The 17,429-nt window shown below is 39.1% G+C and overlaps 1 protein-coding gene across 3 annotated transcripts in view; it reads left to right on the forward strand.

Moving 5' to 3' along the window:
- Positions 1–17,429, forward strand: part of ATAD2B (ATPase family AAA domain containing 2B) — a 144,498-nt gene that overhangs the window by 113,022 nt on the left and 14,047 nt on the right. For all 3 annotated transcript variants that reach the window (XM_056123673.1, XM_056123682.1, XM_056123690.1), the window contains exons 23-24: positions 8,254–8,376; positions 12,700–12,837. In XM_056123673.1, the coding sequence (XP_055979648.1) occupies positions 8,254–8,376; positions 12,700–12,837 (261 nt within the window). The remainder of the gene's footprint in view (positions 1–8,253; positions 8,377–12,699; positions 12,838–17,429) is intronic.

Here is a 17,429-nt window from a genome sequence, read left to right on the forward strand (position 1 = left end):
CCATTGCAACTTTCTTTCTTATAACTTTATTTGGAGGGGAATTTTTTTTTTCATTTTCTTTTTGGGTCACATCCGTTGATGCTCAGAGGTTACTCCTGGCTCTGCGCTCAAGAATCACTCCTGGCAGAGCTTGGAGGACCATATGGGATGCTGGGGATCTAACCCAGGTCTGCCTCTTGCAAGGCAAATGCCCTACCAGCTGTACTATTGATCTGCCCCACCTCTTTTTTTTTTTTAATTAAAAAACCATTTTCAGCTGTGCTCATATTTCATGTGTTTAGTCAAGAGGCATGTAGGGTTTTTAACCACAGAGCCACTTGGTATATGTTAGAAAAACAACCTCAGGCTCTGTTGTGTAATAAGTGGAAATTACATGAAAGTTGTATTACTCTTATGGGGCTGGAGAGATAGTCTAGTGGGTAAGGCACTCACCTTGTATGTGGCTGAGCCAGGCTCCATCTCCGGGCGGCAACCCATTGGTTCCCCAGGCACCACGAGGAGTAGTAATTCCTGAGTGCAGGGCCAGTAGTAACCCTGAGCATTTCTGGGTGTTACCCAAATACAGACACAGACAGACAGATAGACACAGACACACACACACACACACACACACACACACACACACACACACACCGGGGGAGTGGGGAGGCACTGTTTTGCGGACTATTAGACTGTTTGAGATTTAAAACTAGCATATACGTGTAAGACAGATGGCAGCATTTTGAAAGCTGTATCTGTTTCCTAAGTGTTTGTTCAGATTCTTTAGAGCATTGTGGATGGAAATGATATTTGTAGCTACAAGCATTTGATGAAGACAGTAAAATGTAGTCAGTGTCAGATATTTGATTTTCAAATATCAGATATCTGGTATTAGCCTAGGAATATATAATATATGCATCATGACCCATTATATGTATGTGTTATATGATTGAATGCTCTATATAACATGTGTAATTATGCCTTGCATCCATAACTTTTCTAGTCTCTAAGCCTGTTCTTACACAGGCAACTGTTTAATTTGGCTGAAATTTAATTTCTAGTCTTTCCGTCTTCTTGTAGTTTTATATTTCTGTCCCCCCATACATACACCCCTACCCTGCCCAAATCCTGTATTTATTTTCTACCAGTTGCTTAGGAGAAACAATGTTCCCGTGTTTACCCTAATTTTCTTTAGTTCTCAGGCTGTTTTGGCCAGAGTCATCTTATTTTGTTGTATTTATGAACACATTGTACTAATTACTTGAGCTGACTGCTTGGAATGCAAAGATGATTGTGAGCATCTTTGCCTCTTTAAGCAAATATTTTTATATACAGATCAGTAGTTCACATTGAGTAATGACCATTAGCAGGCATTTTGCTCTGTTTCATTGTATTCATTTGATAGGGCTTCCTGACAGAACACCACAGACTGGATGCCTTAAACCATTGTCAGTAATTATTTGTTTTGGAAAATTAAAGTGTTTTCAGATTTGGTTTCTCCTTATTCCTTTTTCCTTGGCTTTTTTATTTTATTTATTTATTTATTATATTCTCTTATAGTCTTATTCTGCTATCTCTATTTGTTTAATTTTTAAAATATGAATACTAATTCAAGGGGCTGGAGAAATAGCTCAGTGGGCTCAGTACTTGCTTTACATGCAGGGGGCCCAGATTCCATCTCCAACACCCCATGGTGCCTGAGCACTGACCCAGGAGTGGCCTCAGACCCCCCAAATAAAACCAAATAATAGAATATAGATCAGATTGGATTAGAGTTAAAAGATCTTTCTACTTTTATATTTTCTTCATAGACTCTACTCGATATACAGTCACGTTCTGAGGTATTGGGGATTATTTGAATCTCCAGCCGGGAGGAGGAGGGTGCCCATAATTTGATTAATAAATACACGAAGGTAAATAAGCTGGTTTTTACTAAGAGACCACTGTTTTATAAGGATCCTACATGTATCTAATTATTGGTTATTACAATGGATTGCTAAGTTTAGAGGTGGTAGTTATGAATTTTGTCTTAAGGTGGCAGCAGATGATTATAATGCAGTTGCATAGGATCTAAATTAGAAATATCCTAACAGTGTAAGTGGAGTTTAGCAGAGGATACCTGGAGGTATGTGAAATTAGGAAGGTCTGTCATTCTAGGACAGGGAAGTGGTGGTAAAAGGTTTTTTTTTTTTTTTTTTTTTTTTAAATTTAGGCTAATAAGATTAGTGAGAACTCTACAGATAAATAAATATCGTAGTTCCCTATTCTTGGGATCCAGCATAAGGACTTAAGGTGTTAAGGTGTAGATACAAGAAACATTAGATAGCTTTGAGACAGAAGAGGATGGATTTTCATAGTAGAGTATATTATTAATAAGCAATATCAATTTGGAGGTAGAGGGTAAGGGAATGGAGGTAGAAAACTAAGTAAGAGTTAATCGTGTGGGGTGGAGCTATAGTACAGAGCATAGGGCATTTGCCTCGCACATGGCCCACCCAGATTTGGGTCCCCTGAGCACCGCCAAGTGTAATTCTTCAGTGCAGAGCCAGGTGTAACCCCAAATATCACCAGGTGTGGCCCCAAAACAAAACAAAACTTAATTGTAGCGATCACCCAACTTGAGTGACTGCCAATTTTGGTATGGGTATTTAGGAATTTGAGAAGTGAACCAGTAGAAGAACAGGTATAGACAGAATCTTAAGTTTAATTCTAATGTATTAGTGGGGGTTATCTTTGGTGTATGTTTATGTATATACAGTTGTTTTTATGAGGTTCTGGAAATTTTAGGAAACATTTATGCAGTAGACAATTTTGGAGTCACTGTAGAGCAGTGAAAAAGATACCGTGGGTGCAATACAGTAGCAAAGAGAGGGGTTCTGAGGAGGATCCCTTCTCTAGGGAATACAAGTCTGGATTTAGCCACCAAATCAATCTTCTGTTATTTTAAATATGTCTATTATCTCTGCAGAGCGTGGGTGCATTTTATAAAACTTTTTATAGTTTTACAAAGGTGTAGATTGTGTACAAGAAAAGTTTTTGTAGAAAGCTTAAAAATGGACCAGAGAGAGTACAACAGGTAAAGTACTTGCTTTGCATGTAACCAACCCTGTTTTGATCTGTGGTACCATCGATGATTTCCTGAGCACAACCAGTAGTGGTTCCTGAGTGCAGAGCCAGTAATAAGCTCTGAGAACTGCTGGGTGTGACCTCAAAACCAAAATAAAATAATCAGTTTTTTTTAATGCTAGTAAGTTTTAGGTTAACTAATTTTTAACGTGTTTTAAAGCTTTATATAGTTTAGGTAACATGGTTATAATAGTATTAACGTTTATGGTATTGATGTATGGAAGATGGTACCCATCACCACCAAAGTGCCTAAAACCCTTCACCAGTGTCTTCTATTACTTCTAGTCCACCTAAGAAAATTTCTTCTATGGTATCTATAATGCAGACCACATAATAGAAGGAGAGAAGAGCTAAATGACACTGGCAAAAGATCTCTAGTTTTATTGAGTAGCTGTAAGCTGCCTTGCTAGTAAGTGTGTTATATTTACCTCATCTAACCTGTTTCCTTCAGTGACCTTTGGTAAAGGCAAACAGAAATATATATGATAATTCATATTCTTTCCTTCAAAAGTAGTTTTTTAATATTGTTATTATTTTCTAATAATTTCATTGAAAAAAATTTAATACTAATAGTGTCCTAGTCACAAAAATTCAGAACAAACACTGACATACTAAACAATTGTTTTGAGAAAATTTATGGTTCTGTTAATTTTGAAGATACACATCAATTGTTTTGATAACCATTACTTTTTACTGAAGACAAATGTAGGTCATAATATCTTCATTTATGGCAAGGGGCTCAGCAAGCTTATGCTATTCCCATGTACTTACACATATGTTGTGTGACACACAGGAGTAGATTGAGATCAGTTTTAATTTAATTTTTTAAAATTTTATTTTCATAAAGTTGTTCACAGTAATAAATTACATTTAATATTTCAACACCAGTCCCACCATTACACCTTCCCACCACCATTATTTCAGATTTTCCCACCACCACTCAAGTGGATCAGTTTTAATTTAAAAAGCTAGTCAATGTGGCATTTTGGCTGACCTCATGGGAAATTTGATATCTTTAAAGTATAAGATAAAGCCAAACTAGTAAACTTGCAGCTTTGATTCTTGTACATTGTGAAAACAAAGATTGCAAGTTTGGTGTTCATGAGCAGTCATACCCAAAATTGCATGCACGTAAGCTTTTCCGTGTTTAGCACATGCTTAAGGATCCGAGGGGTCTCCCCTTCTCTCGCCGAAAGATAAAAGAACCAGGATCATCCCTCTAGTTTTAGTATTCTGTAAATTCATGGTTTTATCAGAATCAGATGTTTCATAGAATAAATTTCTCAGGCTAGGAGAAAGTTTGGGTGTGTGTAGTAGGAAAGGCGCCGCCCCCTATGGGACTCGGAGGTGCTTGGAGAACTAGGAAGTACCAGGGAATCGAGCAGGACATTCTTGATGAATTCTTTTTAAATTTTTTTCCCCCAGGATTGGGTTACTCTGTGTTTAAGGATCACTCCTGGTAGGCTTGGGACACTACTTGGGGTACTGGAGTTCAAATCCAGGTCAACCATGTACAAGGCAAGCACTGTGGTATTTTTTTTTTAAAATCTCATTTATTCATCCTCTACATGCTGCCTCCCCTGCCCCCTTTAATTGGGATAGCATATAGTAGGAGGCATCTTTTCAAAAGGTAAAAAGAGGGCCAGAGAGTTAGTACAGGTGCGACAGTACTTGCTTTGCATGTAGTTTACCCCAGTTTAATCCTAGCACTGTATATCATCTCCTGAGCACTGCCAGGAGTTGTCCCGAGCACAGCTAGGTGTGGCCCAACTCTCAACTCCCCCCTACACACACACACACACACACACACACACACACACACACACACACACACACACGCACGCACGCACACACGCGCACACACACACATGTGCACATACACATGCACCCATGCACGCACAAAGAGACTGTAGAATTTTTTAGAGAGATAGATAATGTACCAGGTATGTTTTTAACCTTGTGCCCCTCTTTTTTTCTCTTTGTACACTCTGAGGTGGAAAGGTAGTGGCACAGAGAAGCTAGTGGCACAAAGTAGTGGTTGCAAACAGTTGGCTACAAGCATGTCATTAGCTTGAAGGCACAAGTACTTAGAAGGATGTCTATTGTAGTCTTTTGTTTCTAGAGGCTAAAATTTGAAGTAATTTCTAACAGTGGAATAATCAATACTTTTGAAAAAAGTATATTGGGCTGGAGCGATAGCACAGTGGTAGGGCGTTTGCCTTGCATGCAGCCATGGCTGACCCGAGTTCGATTCCTCCGCCCCTTTCAGAGAGCCAGGCAAGCTACCGAGAGTATCTCGCCCGCAGGGCAGAGCCTGGCAAGCTCCCCGTGATGTATTCGATATGTAACAACAGTAACAACAAAAGTCTCCAATGGAGACGTTACTGGGCCCGCTCGAGCAAATCGATGATCAACGGGAGGGCCTTATTATTATTATTTGAAAAATTAAGAAACATCCTATTCGATAGTTCCATAGTTATTAGAATTTGCTTTTAAAAGAATATTTAAAACATCAGGAGACATTTGATTTTGACAAAGATGTACTAAAAGGAGCCGCATTTATATATACTTTTACATAAAACAGACAGAAATCTTAAGATTATGAAAAAAAGTTTTGAAGACAGTGAATATCAGAAAACAAAGGGAAGTAATTCCCATAGTTGAAAAACTAACGTGGTGATCCCGGTAGTTACTTGGACGTTATGGTTGCCAGACTGTGGCAAAAGAAAGATGAACCCAGGCAGAATATGGAGATACCCTTGAAGAGAAGGAGCTGGGACTCAGGAGGCAGGATCTTTAAAAAAAGAAAGGTAAAGCAAGGGAGCACTCTGGAGCTCTGCAGAGGACCCTTCCAGTCTGTAGCTTTATCTGATCCGTGTGTCCAGGTGAAAAAACTGAGGTCAGAGAAAGAGGAGGACTGTAAGCTCACACAGGACTCCCCCCCCTCCCCTCCCCTCCCCTCCCCTCCCCTCCCCTCCCCCTCGCTCTCCCTCTCGCTCTCGTTCTCGCTGTCCCCTTTTGGGCCTTATACTTTGCAGTACAGATAATGAAAGATTATCCGGTATATTCCATTACCTGCTTTCAACACTCAATTCCTGTCCCAGATGATCATTTTGAACTGCCATTGTTATACTGGTCCCTTCTCCATCCTAACTGCTCTTGCCCACCCTCCTCTAACCCCCCCCCCCCCCACACACACACACACACACATTCTTGTGGCAAGCTTCCAACCATTGCATAGTCCTCCTGGCCCCTGTTATCCTTGGCCTTGGATATTAGTCTTATTTCTTTATATCCCACAAATGAATGCAGTCATTCTATATCTGACCTTCTTAAGTCTGAGTTTTTTCCCTAACTTGCTCAATCTAAATACTGATATCCTACAGCTTTTTTTATCATGCTGTTTAGGGATATGTGTATCTTTGGGGGACGGGGGCTGAGTTGTTTATATGTGTGAGAGAGATGATTTAGATGCCTCTTCACCAGTCCAAAAGACTCCCTGACAGTGGAGATCGGTTTTGGTGTCTACTGTGTAGCTATCACTGTGGATGAATCCTGGTGCAGCTGACAATTGTTTTAGAGAAAATTGTATTGAAAGGAAATATAATAGTGATTGTCTTTGAATACTTCCTGCTTGTTTTTCTAAGACTTCCACCTGCACTATTAATGACTTTATAATAAGAGGCATTGTAAAGAAAGCATTTCTATCATTATCAATTTTGCATGAAAGAATATGTCATTTTTGTGACTTTGAGTTCTGGTTCTTGATAATAATATGAATTAACTGATCATGGTGTAAACTGTCTATGTGTAAAATGAATAAACTGCTGTTTACACTGGATTGTTTATGCGTGAAGCAAAGGTTTCTTTTAGTGCTTGTTTCAGTTGTAGTTTACCTAGAAGTGTGTTTGTTTTCATCTCCTAGATGTACCTGTAATTTCTATACCACCGTTCATTCTTTAACTTAAGATCTTAATGTGTTTGTCTTTCTGTCACGTTTGGGTTTTTTTTTTTTTTGTTTGTTTTGTTTTGTTTTTTGGCTTAGAGACCCAGACCCGAGAGTGTGGTTCCATTCTAGTCCTGCAGTGCTGGCACAATAGGGCCACCTTGGTGGTGCTTGGGGCAGGGGCCCTGCAGTGCTGGCGGATCAGCAGGAGCCCTTGCAAAGCATGCACCCCTGACCCCTGGGCTACTCCCCCAACTCCCCCAACTGCCACCTTTTCAGTAGCTCATCCTTTTGTACAATATATTCTTCAGCACAGTTTTGACAGATTTTTATTTACTTGTGGTAAATTTATACAAGGTTTTCTGAATTGTCACTATCCGTCTCTAGCAATTCTCTTGCTAGGTTTATATCAAAAACGTTCTAAATATTTTTTAAAACATTTCTTTGAAAAATCATACTTTTCTTCCACCAGTATAAAGTGAAACCTTATATTTGAAGCCATGGTTTGTTAACAGGTTTAGTCCATTAAAGTTCTAAAAGAACAATCGATAGCATAGCAGTAGGGTGTTTGCCTTGCACACAGCCAGTCCAGCCGAGCCAGGTTTGATTCCTCCACCCCTCTTGGAGAGCCTGGCAAGCTACCAAGAGTATCTCGCCTGCACGGCAAAGCCTGGCAAGCTACTCGTGATGTATTCAATATGCCAGACACAGTAACAACAAGTCTCAAAATGGAGACGTTACTGGGCCAGCTTGAGCAAATCGATGAACAAGGGGAGGACAGTGTTTGACAGTTTCAATTTATTTATTTAAAATGGCTTTTATTTATTTTTTTGCTTTTTCTTTTGGGTCACACCTGGCAATGCACAGGGGTTACTCCTGAATCTGCCCTCAGAAATTACTCCTGGCGATGCTCAGGGGACCATATGGGATGCTGGGAATTGAACCCGGGTCAGCTGTGTGCAAGGCAAATGCCCTACCCGCTGTGCTATCGCTCCAGCCCCTAAAAGAACAATTTTTAGAAAGTTAACTTGATTGAATTTTTTTTCCATTACTTTAATGAACTTGTTTTTGCCTGAAAATGAGTTTTTACTTTTTAATTTAGATGTTTGTATTTGTTTAGTTGTTATTGTTGTTGTTTTTAAGAATACTGTCAGTCTGTTTTAGTTGTATCTATAATATACATATGTCAACTTTCTTAACAGATAAAATAATTAGGCATAGGGCTTGTACCCTGAAGGACACTGCACATGCCATTATTGCAGCTGAATTGGATCCAGAATTTAATAAACTCTGCGAAGAAATTAAAGAGGCAAGAATAAAAAGAGGTAAGTTACAGAAATTAACTTGCTTCTGAGGGCTGAATCTCGAATGTCATTGAATAGTGTTTTTTTTTTCAGGGTTACTGTTATAACAAAAATAATATTTTAGACTATAGGCTTTGTTTCTGAGACTTATATGTTATATAAATTCTCAAAGATATTTGAAAACTTTTCTTTCTGCGAAGTTTTAGTGTGATATAGTACTAACTATAAAGAAATGCTTCAGGTTGAAAATTTTTTTGGTAGGAATCTGTCTACATTATGTGTTGATTTCTATTCAAAGGATTTGAACGGGCTTTCATACCCGAAGAGGCTTTAAATTTTAACTTTTATATCAACTACTATTACTTAAAAATTTTTTTTAAGAATCTTGTAATGCCCTCATTAACATTAGGTACAGTTTCATTATAAGCAGAATTAGCTGATTTAATTTGCTCATTTAATATGTATGTTTTTGAGGAATTCACACGGTAGTAAAAAAAAAGAGCAAAATATAAAATTGAATGCAGATGGGTTTGTACATGGGTAGAAGCATGTTAATAGCACAAAAGAGAGAGGGAACCCAGCATTTTGATCAGAATTTGGGGGAAAAGAATACAGAATTACTTTAGTAGGAAAAAGGAGGCAGTGATAGAGGAGGAAGACACCTAAAAAAAATAATGGCAGGTATAAAAGCAAATGATAGGCAAAATGACATAGAGATGTGAAAAAAATATCATATGTTAGAAACACTGCCAACTAATACTGCTAATACTATGCAGAATGGTGGAAAAATAGGATTCAGGAGGTGAGCTAGTTCCAGGACGCTGACATTCTGAAGCCCTTTGGTTTTTGTTGGGGGGCTGCATATGGTGGTGCTCAGGTTTTACTTCTGACTCTGCGCTCAGGGATCACTCCTGGCAGGTATGGGACCATATGGAATGTGGGGGATCAAACCTAAGTCAGCTATATGCAAGGCAAGCACCCTACCTGCTGTACCATGGTTCTGCCCCCCCCCCCCCCCCCCCCGAAGCACTTTTTCATTTCCTCTTTCTGGTGGAAGGTGTTGAGGAGGATGCCTGCTAAGTGGGTGGCTCAGGAGACGTGGGAACCCCCTCAGTAATTCTCCGCTAACTGGACTGGCGGTCAGTGCAAGGGTCTGAGTGTGCCATGCTGCTCAGGCTTCGTAGTGTGAGGGGATACCAGGGCAACTCTGGCAGTGCTGTATTACACCCCCAGGATTACACCCGCAGATTCTCAGGCATCCAGGTGGTGTCAGGAATCAAATCCAGGTCGTGCACATGTTGAGTGTGTGACCTAACCATTGTGCTATCTACTCTACACCCCCACTCCCTTTTTGACTTTCTTGTAAGAGTTTGTCACATGCCTAGGGTACAGTTCTATCTAAGGAGCTTGAACTTGATGTTTGACATTGTATGTGTCTGTTACCTGCAGAAACTTAGACCTAATGAACGTTTCTCTGAAAGTAAGGTAGAAAGTTTGTATTTTAATTAAAATTCAAGTTTTTTTTTTTAATAAATCCTAAGATTTGAGAACCATTCCCAGTAGGAATCATCGAATTATTTTAAACGAGTTGAGTTTGTCATATTGCTCTGGCAGCAGGAAATGTAAGGTCTCAATGTGGCAGGGTAGGAAGATGGGAGAGTTAAAAAGCTTTTGGAGCCAATTTGGAAAAACAGTTTGACAGTTTTCACAAATATAACATACCATCTGACCCAGTGATTCTGCTCCTAAGAATGTGACCAAGAGAAGTGAAAATATATGCCTATATGATGACTTGTACATGAATGTTCCTAGCAGTATAACTCACAAAAGCTAAAAACTGGAGACAACCCAAATACTATAAATTGGTGAATTGGAAAACAAGCAGGATATAACCTTATAATGGCAGCCCACTCAATGATAATAAGGAATAAAGTTATGGTACCTGGTACAAGATGCAAGAATTTTAGAGACATTATGTCAAATTAAAAGTTGCCAATCACAATCACTTGTTGTTTGAGTCCATGGAATATGTGGTGTGCTCACAAAGGCAAGGGCAAATCTGTGGAGAAAAGTGTTTGCTGGGGACAGTTTTGTTTGTTTGTTTTTAATTTTTTATTGAATTACTATGAGGTAGATCCTTTCAAAGCTGTTCATGATTAGGTTTCAGTCATACAGTGTTCCGACACCCATCCTTCCACCACTGTACATTTCCCAGTACTGGAAATTGGGGACACCCAATTTCATCACCCCCGACTCCAAGCCTGCCTCTATGACAGGCACGCTCTCTCTGTCCCTCTGTCCCTCTCTACTTCTCTCCCTCTCTCCCCCTTTCCCTTTCTCCCCCATCCCCGCTTTTTTGGGCATTGTAGTTTGCAATACAGATACTGAAAGGTTGTCATGTATATCCCTTTACCTACTTTGAACACTCAGTTCTTGTCCGTTGTGATCATTTCCACCTATTATTGTCGTACTGGTCTCTGTCTTACCCACCCTGTGCCCCACAGAGACTTGTGGTAGATTCCAACCAGTCCTCCTAGCCCCTGTTTTCCCTGGCTTTGGATATTAGTCTTTTACTATGTATTTTTATATACCACAAATGAATGCAGTCATTCTATATCTGTCCTTTTCCTTCTGACTCATTTCACTCAGCATGATACTTTCCATGTCCACCCATTTATAAGCAAATTTCATGACTTCATTTTTCCTAACTGCTGTGTAGTTTTCCATTGTGTCAGTGTACCATAGTTTGTTTAATCATCTGTTTTTGGGCATTCGGGTTGTTTTCAGAATCTGACTAGGTGAATAGTGCTGCAGTGAACATAGGAGTGCAGATGATGTTTCTGCTGTGTGTTTTGGGGCCCCAGGGTATATTCCCAGAAGTGGTATTGCTGGGTAAAATGGGAGCTCAATTTCTGGTTTTTTGAGAAAGATCCATATTGTTTTCCAAAAAGGCTGTCCAGTGGATTCCACCACCAATGAAAGAGAGTCCCTTTCTCCCTGCATCAGCGCCAACACTGGTTGTTCTTGTTCTTTTGAATGTGTGCCAGTCCCTGTGGTATGAGATGATATATCATTGTCATTTTGATTTGCAGCTCCCTGATGATTAGTGATGAAGATATTTTTTCATGTGCCTTTTGGCCAGTCTTAGTTATTTTTAAATTGTAGTTAAATAGCTCTAAATTTATTAAGAAAAACCATTGGAAATCCAGAAAGATAATGCTGGGGTTAAGGTGCTTGCCTTGCATGTGGCCAACCCAGTTCAGTCCCCAGCATTGTGTGGTCACCTGAGCACTGACAGGTGTGCCATCACCCCTCCCCCCAAAAAACTAGTGTGTTTACAGTGAGCAGTTTTATGATCTGTAAATTGTATCTAGTAAAGTTGTTGGGAAGGGGGAGCTGTTGGAGTGATTGAGAGTTTAATTGGTGAAGCGGGGATGAAGATAATATTAATATGAAAGATGTATCTGTAGGGGTAGAAGACCTTGTAAAGAGATGAAAGAGTCAAAATTAGTTGCCATGTAATTAGTTTAATGACTTAGATGTCATGCCACTGACAGATGGAAATATATAAAGGCTAGCAGGGTTTTTTTCTGGGAAAGATAAATCAATAAAGCTTATTCGAACTATCTTTAGGATACTCAGATAACAATATCAAATAGATTAGGTAGTTGGATATATGGGTCAGAAACTTAAGAGAGGTTTAGACTAAAGATACAGGTCTGGGAATTAATCATTGTAGTTTAAGCATATGGCATGAATAATTTTTCTGTAGTACAAGTGTGAATTGGAGTAAGATGGAAGGGAATTCTAGACACAACTGAGAAAAATCAACTATTATGGGCCACATAGAAGAAAGCAAGAAGCTAGTGCTGAAAATTGAGATGAAATGGTTACTCATAAAGAATCACGCAGGAAAACAAACTGCAGAGGGACAGACTGATGAAGACAGATGGAAACTGTTCACATGAAGGGACAAAGTAGCCCAGAAAACATGTATATACACATTCATAGGCTGACAGAAATCATGAATTTTAGACAGGGTATAATCTTATTATCTCACAGTCATAAAAATGTGAAATGTGTCCTTTTGCAAATTCAGTGAATAGACAGGGCTCCCTTGGGAATTAAGTAATAAGCTTGGCCTACTGACTCTTATTTTTATGATTTTGGGTCTAGTTTCTTTTTCATCTTAAAACAAAAGGTACTGTTTTCATCTAAATTACAGATTGTCCAGGTATAATTAATGGCTTTAAATTTTAGTTCTGGATTTTAGACATTTATTTTTTAACCTTGTTTATGGAGCTGGAAATATTTAAATAGGTATTGCTTATCTTCTGCTTGCAGGCTTATCAGTAACAGCAGAACAAATAAATCCTCACGGGACTGGAGCTCGAAAGACAGAAACTAGAGTTGAAGAGGCATTTCGGCACAAACAAAGAAATCCAATGGATGCCTGGCACAATTCTGCAAATAAATGTGCATGTGAGTATCTGAGATCATGTTAGCAAGCGTGGCGACAGCTGCAGATTTGTTGTGAGTTGGGCACATAAACCAGAGTATGGCTGTTTTCACCCGGCTCTTTTCATCTGTCTTTTCAGAAGCAGGAAGCTTGTGGAGTAAAATGCTGAATCAGAAATGTATTTCTCTAGTCTTACTTGTTCTTTTCTATCCCCACACAGTACTTGCTGTTGTAAGTGAACTGGAATTGAACATTTTCAGATTTAAACCTTGGTTTTTGGATTGAAATCTGAAGCATATAGACTTCCCACTCGTTTGCTTATACCTCGAGCCCTACTTCCTTACTGTGGGTTATTGCAGGTTGTTCTCTGTTTTGTTTTGGGGCCACAGCCAAGTGGAACTGTGCTCGGGGGCCCCTCCAAGCTCTGTGGGCCATGCAGTGCTGGTGATTAAACCTGGGTCTCCTCCATGCAGAGCCTGCACTCAGCCAGTTGAGCTCTCTCTGGCCCAGGGTGTTCTCTTGATGATAGGGATGGAAACTTCGAGAGTAGCTGATTTGACAGAAGGAAGTTGATTCCCCGCGTTCCCCCCCCCCCCTCGAGTTCCTCGTGCTCAGTTTAAAAAATATGCACAGCCTTTATCTACTTTTATTTGAGGTGTTATTTATAAAGAGAAATTAAATGTTGTGATTTTTTCTTCTTAAATATGTTTAAAATTCATTTTCCCCTTCTCATTGTTGTGTTGTTTGATAAATTGGTTGTGGTACTTGCCCTCCTTAGCCACAGTACTCCCCAGGGAGCACACACTTCGTTGCTGTACTCACATACCCTGGGTTGTGGGTCAGGAGATCACCACTTTGTTGTGGCACCAGTAGTCCCAGTTGGCAGTTCTGTGAGGATCAACTTGGGCAATGTGGGATGGTGCCAAGACTGAATATGTGGCCTCATACTTACAAGGCAGGTATTGTACCACTCAGCTATACCAGGGCCTTTCCTCATTAGAGTTTCTTTTACACACACACACACACACACACAATCATACAGTCCTTATGTTTCACTGATGATCGCCATCTTTGGTACACATATGGTGTTCTGGCATAAAGGTGATGGAAATGCGCCAGCTGTCAGTAAAATTGGCAAGAACATGTTTTTAATTTAACTCCTATTGAATTGGAATGAATACACCATACTCGTATTTTTTTTTTAGCCTGTTCTCTTTCTGATAATATAAGTATATATTAAAAATTTTAAGCATTTGGGGCTGAAGCAGTGGTATAACAGATAGAGCACTAGCCTTGCACTTGGCCAACCTAGATTCAATCCCTGGAACCCCATCAGTTCCCCAGAACCTGCCAGGAGTGATTCCGGAGTACAGAGCCAGGAATATATCCTGAGCACCGCTCGGTGTGGTCCCAAAATGAAAACAACCCAAAAAAAAGAAAATGTTTTTGAAGCATTTAGTGGTGCATTTAATTTCACAAAGTACATCAAAGGTATTTGACCTCCTTTTATAAAACTCAGATTGTGACCCAGATTATGTAACACAGCCTCTGTTTTAAACCTTGAAATCCTTCTTATTCCTACACCTCATCCAAATATTTATGAACTAAAATACATTGAATATTGACTTCAAGTATTTTGAGTTCCTTAAATGAATTTTTTTAAAAATTTATTTTGGGGGCGAGGGGTCTCCCAAGCTATGCTTAGGAGACTCAAGGGCTCACCAGAGGGTTTTGGCCAACCAAACTATGGTTCAGTGCAGCGGCCTGAGGAGGTGATTCTGCTCAAGCCCTGTGGTACACGAAATACCCGTACCACCACAGTGACGCTGAGGGATGCCAGGGCTGTACTCAGCGATGCTGGGGGAACCTTGTGTTGCCAGAAGTAGAATCAGGACAGGGCACATGCTAATCATGTGTCTAACTGCTCTACTAGCTCCTGACCCTAAAAATGTTTATTCTTATTTATAAATAGGAGTTATGTTGTCCTTTACCAGCAAGTGACACATGTAGCTAGCTAATTATATTTTCCTGTTTTACATTAATTTACTTAAATCATGCATCTAAATGTCTCGGGGGAGAGATATTTTCCTCATGGCTTAGTTTCCTAAGGAAACAAATGAGGAGTTGCTTTAAAATTGACTCTAGGGCCTGGAGCCATAGTAGAGTGGGGAGGGTGTTTGTCTTTCACATGGCTGACCTGGCATCCCATATGGTCGCCCAAAAGCTGTGCCAGGAGAAATTCCTGAATGCAGAACCAGGAATAACACCTGAGCATCGTCAGGTATGACCCAAAAAAGCCAAAAAGAAAAAAAAATATTAGACTCTAAATAGATTGTGCACCTAAACAGGATTTTCATCTAAAGCATCTCTGTATAAAAGAATATATATTAAAGATTAGTTTTATAAATATATATCCCTGTCACACGCCAGGTGCTTTGGAGATGTAGCTATGGCGAAGATTTTATTCTTAAAAGCTTATGTATATTATCTTGTTTTACTGAAATTCATTAGCCATTATTTATAGAAATAATAAATAGCATTAGAAATAGTTACATAGGAGGAGAGGGCTACCTTTGATTTTACCTCCCTCTACATAAGGATAGCTTAGCTTGTTTTTAGCCAGCATGAAACTATTCGAAGTGGAATTGCTTTGTTAGGTTCCTAATCTTTGCTTAGGGTATTACATGTCAGGTAATTGAGCCTCATCATGTCCCAGTGTTCCTTGACTGCGGCAAAAGAAAAGCCTGTTTTTTTATGCCTTGGTTACACTGTTGGAATCTAAGTGTGCTCACAATGTCAGAAGTGACTTGTCAGGTAGTAAAAACCTATAACAGCTTTTCTTTTTAGAGGAAGAGCAAGCTGAGTATTTTCCTTTCCATTTTAATGTGAACTGTATTTATTTTTCATATAGCTAATAATGGTTATAACCGCCCATTACTTCAGTATGTATACCAGCATCTTAAAGAGTTTTTAATTTTAGGCACCGTGGTTCACAGAATTGTTAATGATAGGGTTTCCTGCGTAAGCCTTTCCAATACCACTCCCTCCATCAGTGTCCATTTCCCGCCACCATTGGCCAGGGTCTCCCTGTACGTGTACCAGTTTTTATAATAAATAAGAAAATTTCTTCTCCGAATACTCTGCAACTGTAAAATTGTAAAAGTGAAAATAAGTAGCGGGGAGGGGGAACAGAGAGAGTATTCATATTACAGTATTGAGGGCAAAATATATTTTGAATCATGAGACTTGAGTTTTAGAAATGGTTTCAGAAAACTAGTAGATTTATTCATAGATAACAAGAATAATATTTATAACACAAATTTTCCATTTCCTGTGACTATTTTGATATCTTTATACTTGACTGTAGATGAAAATAGTAAACATTATGTATATATATTTTTAAATGAACTACTTTAATAGTTTAGATTGTATGTTTGTTTCTTAAAAATATTTTTTTTATTGGTTTGAGGGTCACATCTGGTGGTGCTCAGGGGTTCCTCTGCACTCAGGAATTACTCCTGTTGGGTGTGGGTGACCACGTGGGATGCCTGGAAATTAATCGGGTCAGTCGCGTGCAAGACCAGTGCCCTACCCACTGCACTATCTCTCTGGCACTCTTCGAAATATTTTAGTCACCATGATTTACAATTTTGCAGTACTGTCAATGATAGGATTTCATGTATACAAAATAGGACTAAATGTGTGTAGCATTCCAACACCATATCCCTGAAGTGTCTTTCTCCATCCTCCATTGTCTCAGGGTCTATCCACCCACCACGCACCCCCTGCCATGGTAAGGTCCATTCTGCAGATCAATTCTTAGTTTCTGTTGCATTTGGCCATTTGTTATTCCTTTACTATGCTGCTTTATATTTCACATATAAAGAAATTATTCTGTGTCTGTCTTTCTTTTTTCTGGCTGACTTCACTTAGCACAATACTCTCTACAGTTTCGTTGCATGAAACTTAGCAGCTGATTGCATGGTTTAGTCTTTTCCTATAGCTAAGTAGTTTTCCATTTTATATGTGTGTGTGTGTGTGTGTGTGTGTACATACATATATATATATGTGTATGTATGTATATAGTAGTTTTTTTATACAGTCATCTGTTCTTAGATACTTGGGCTGTTTCCAGATTTTTACTGTTGTGACTAGTGCTACAATGAACATACGAGTACAGATGTCTTTTATGGATAAAATTTTTGGGGTCTTGGGGTGGATGCCCAAGTGTGGAATTGTTGGGGTGATATGAAAGCTCGGTTCTTAGTATTTAGAGAAGAGTCCATATTTTTTTCCAAAAAAGTTAAAACTAGTCGACATTCCCACCAGTAGTAGATGAAGGTTCATTTTCTCCCATATCCACACCAACATTGGTAGTTTTTTTTCTTTTTCGTGTGTGCCAGTCTCACTAGTATGAGGTAATATATCATTGTTGTTTTTATTTCCCCGATGATAAGGGTTGTAAAGCATTTTTTCATGTACTCACTGATTACCTGTTTGTGTTCTCTGAGGAAATTTCTATCATCTCTTATTCCCATTTTTGATGAGTTAATATTAAGTTTTATAATTGCTTTATATATGTTTATAGTTTTGTACAGTTTTCATTTCTTGCCAT

Source organism: Sorex fumeus, unplaced genomic scaffold, assembly GCF_029834395.1.
Source record: "Sorex fumeus unplaced genomic scaffold, SorFum_2.1 ptg000006l, whole genome shotgun sequence".
NCBI lineage: Eukaryota > Metazoa > Chordata > Mammalia > Eulipotyphla > Soricidae > Sorex > Sorex fumeus.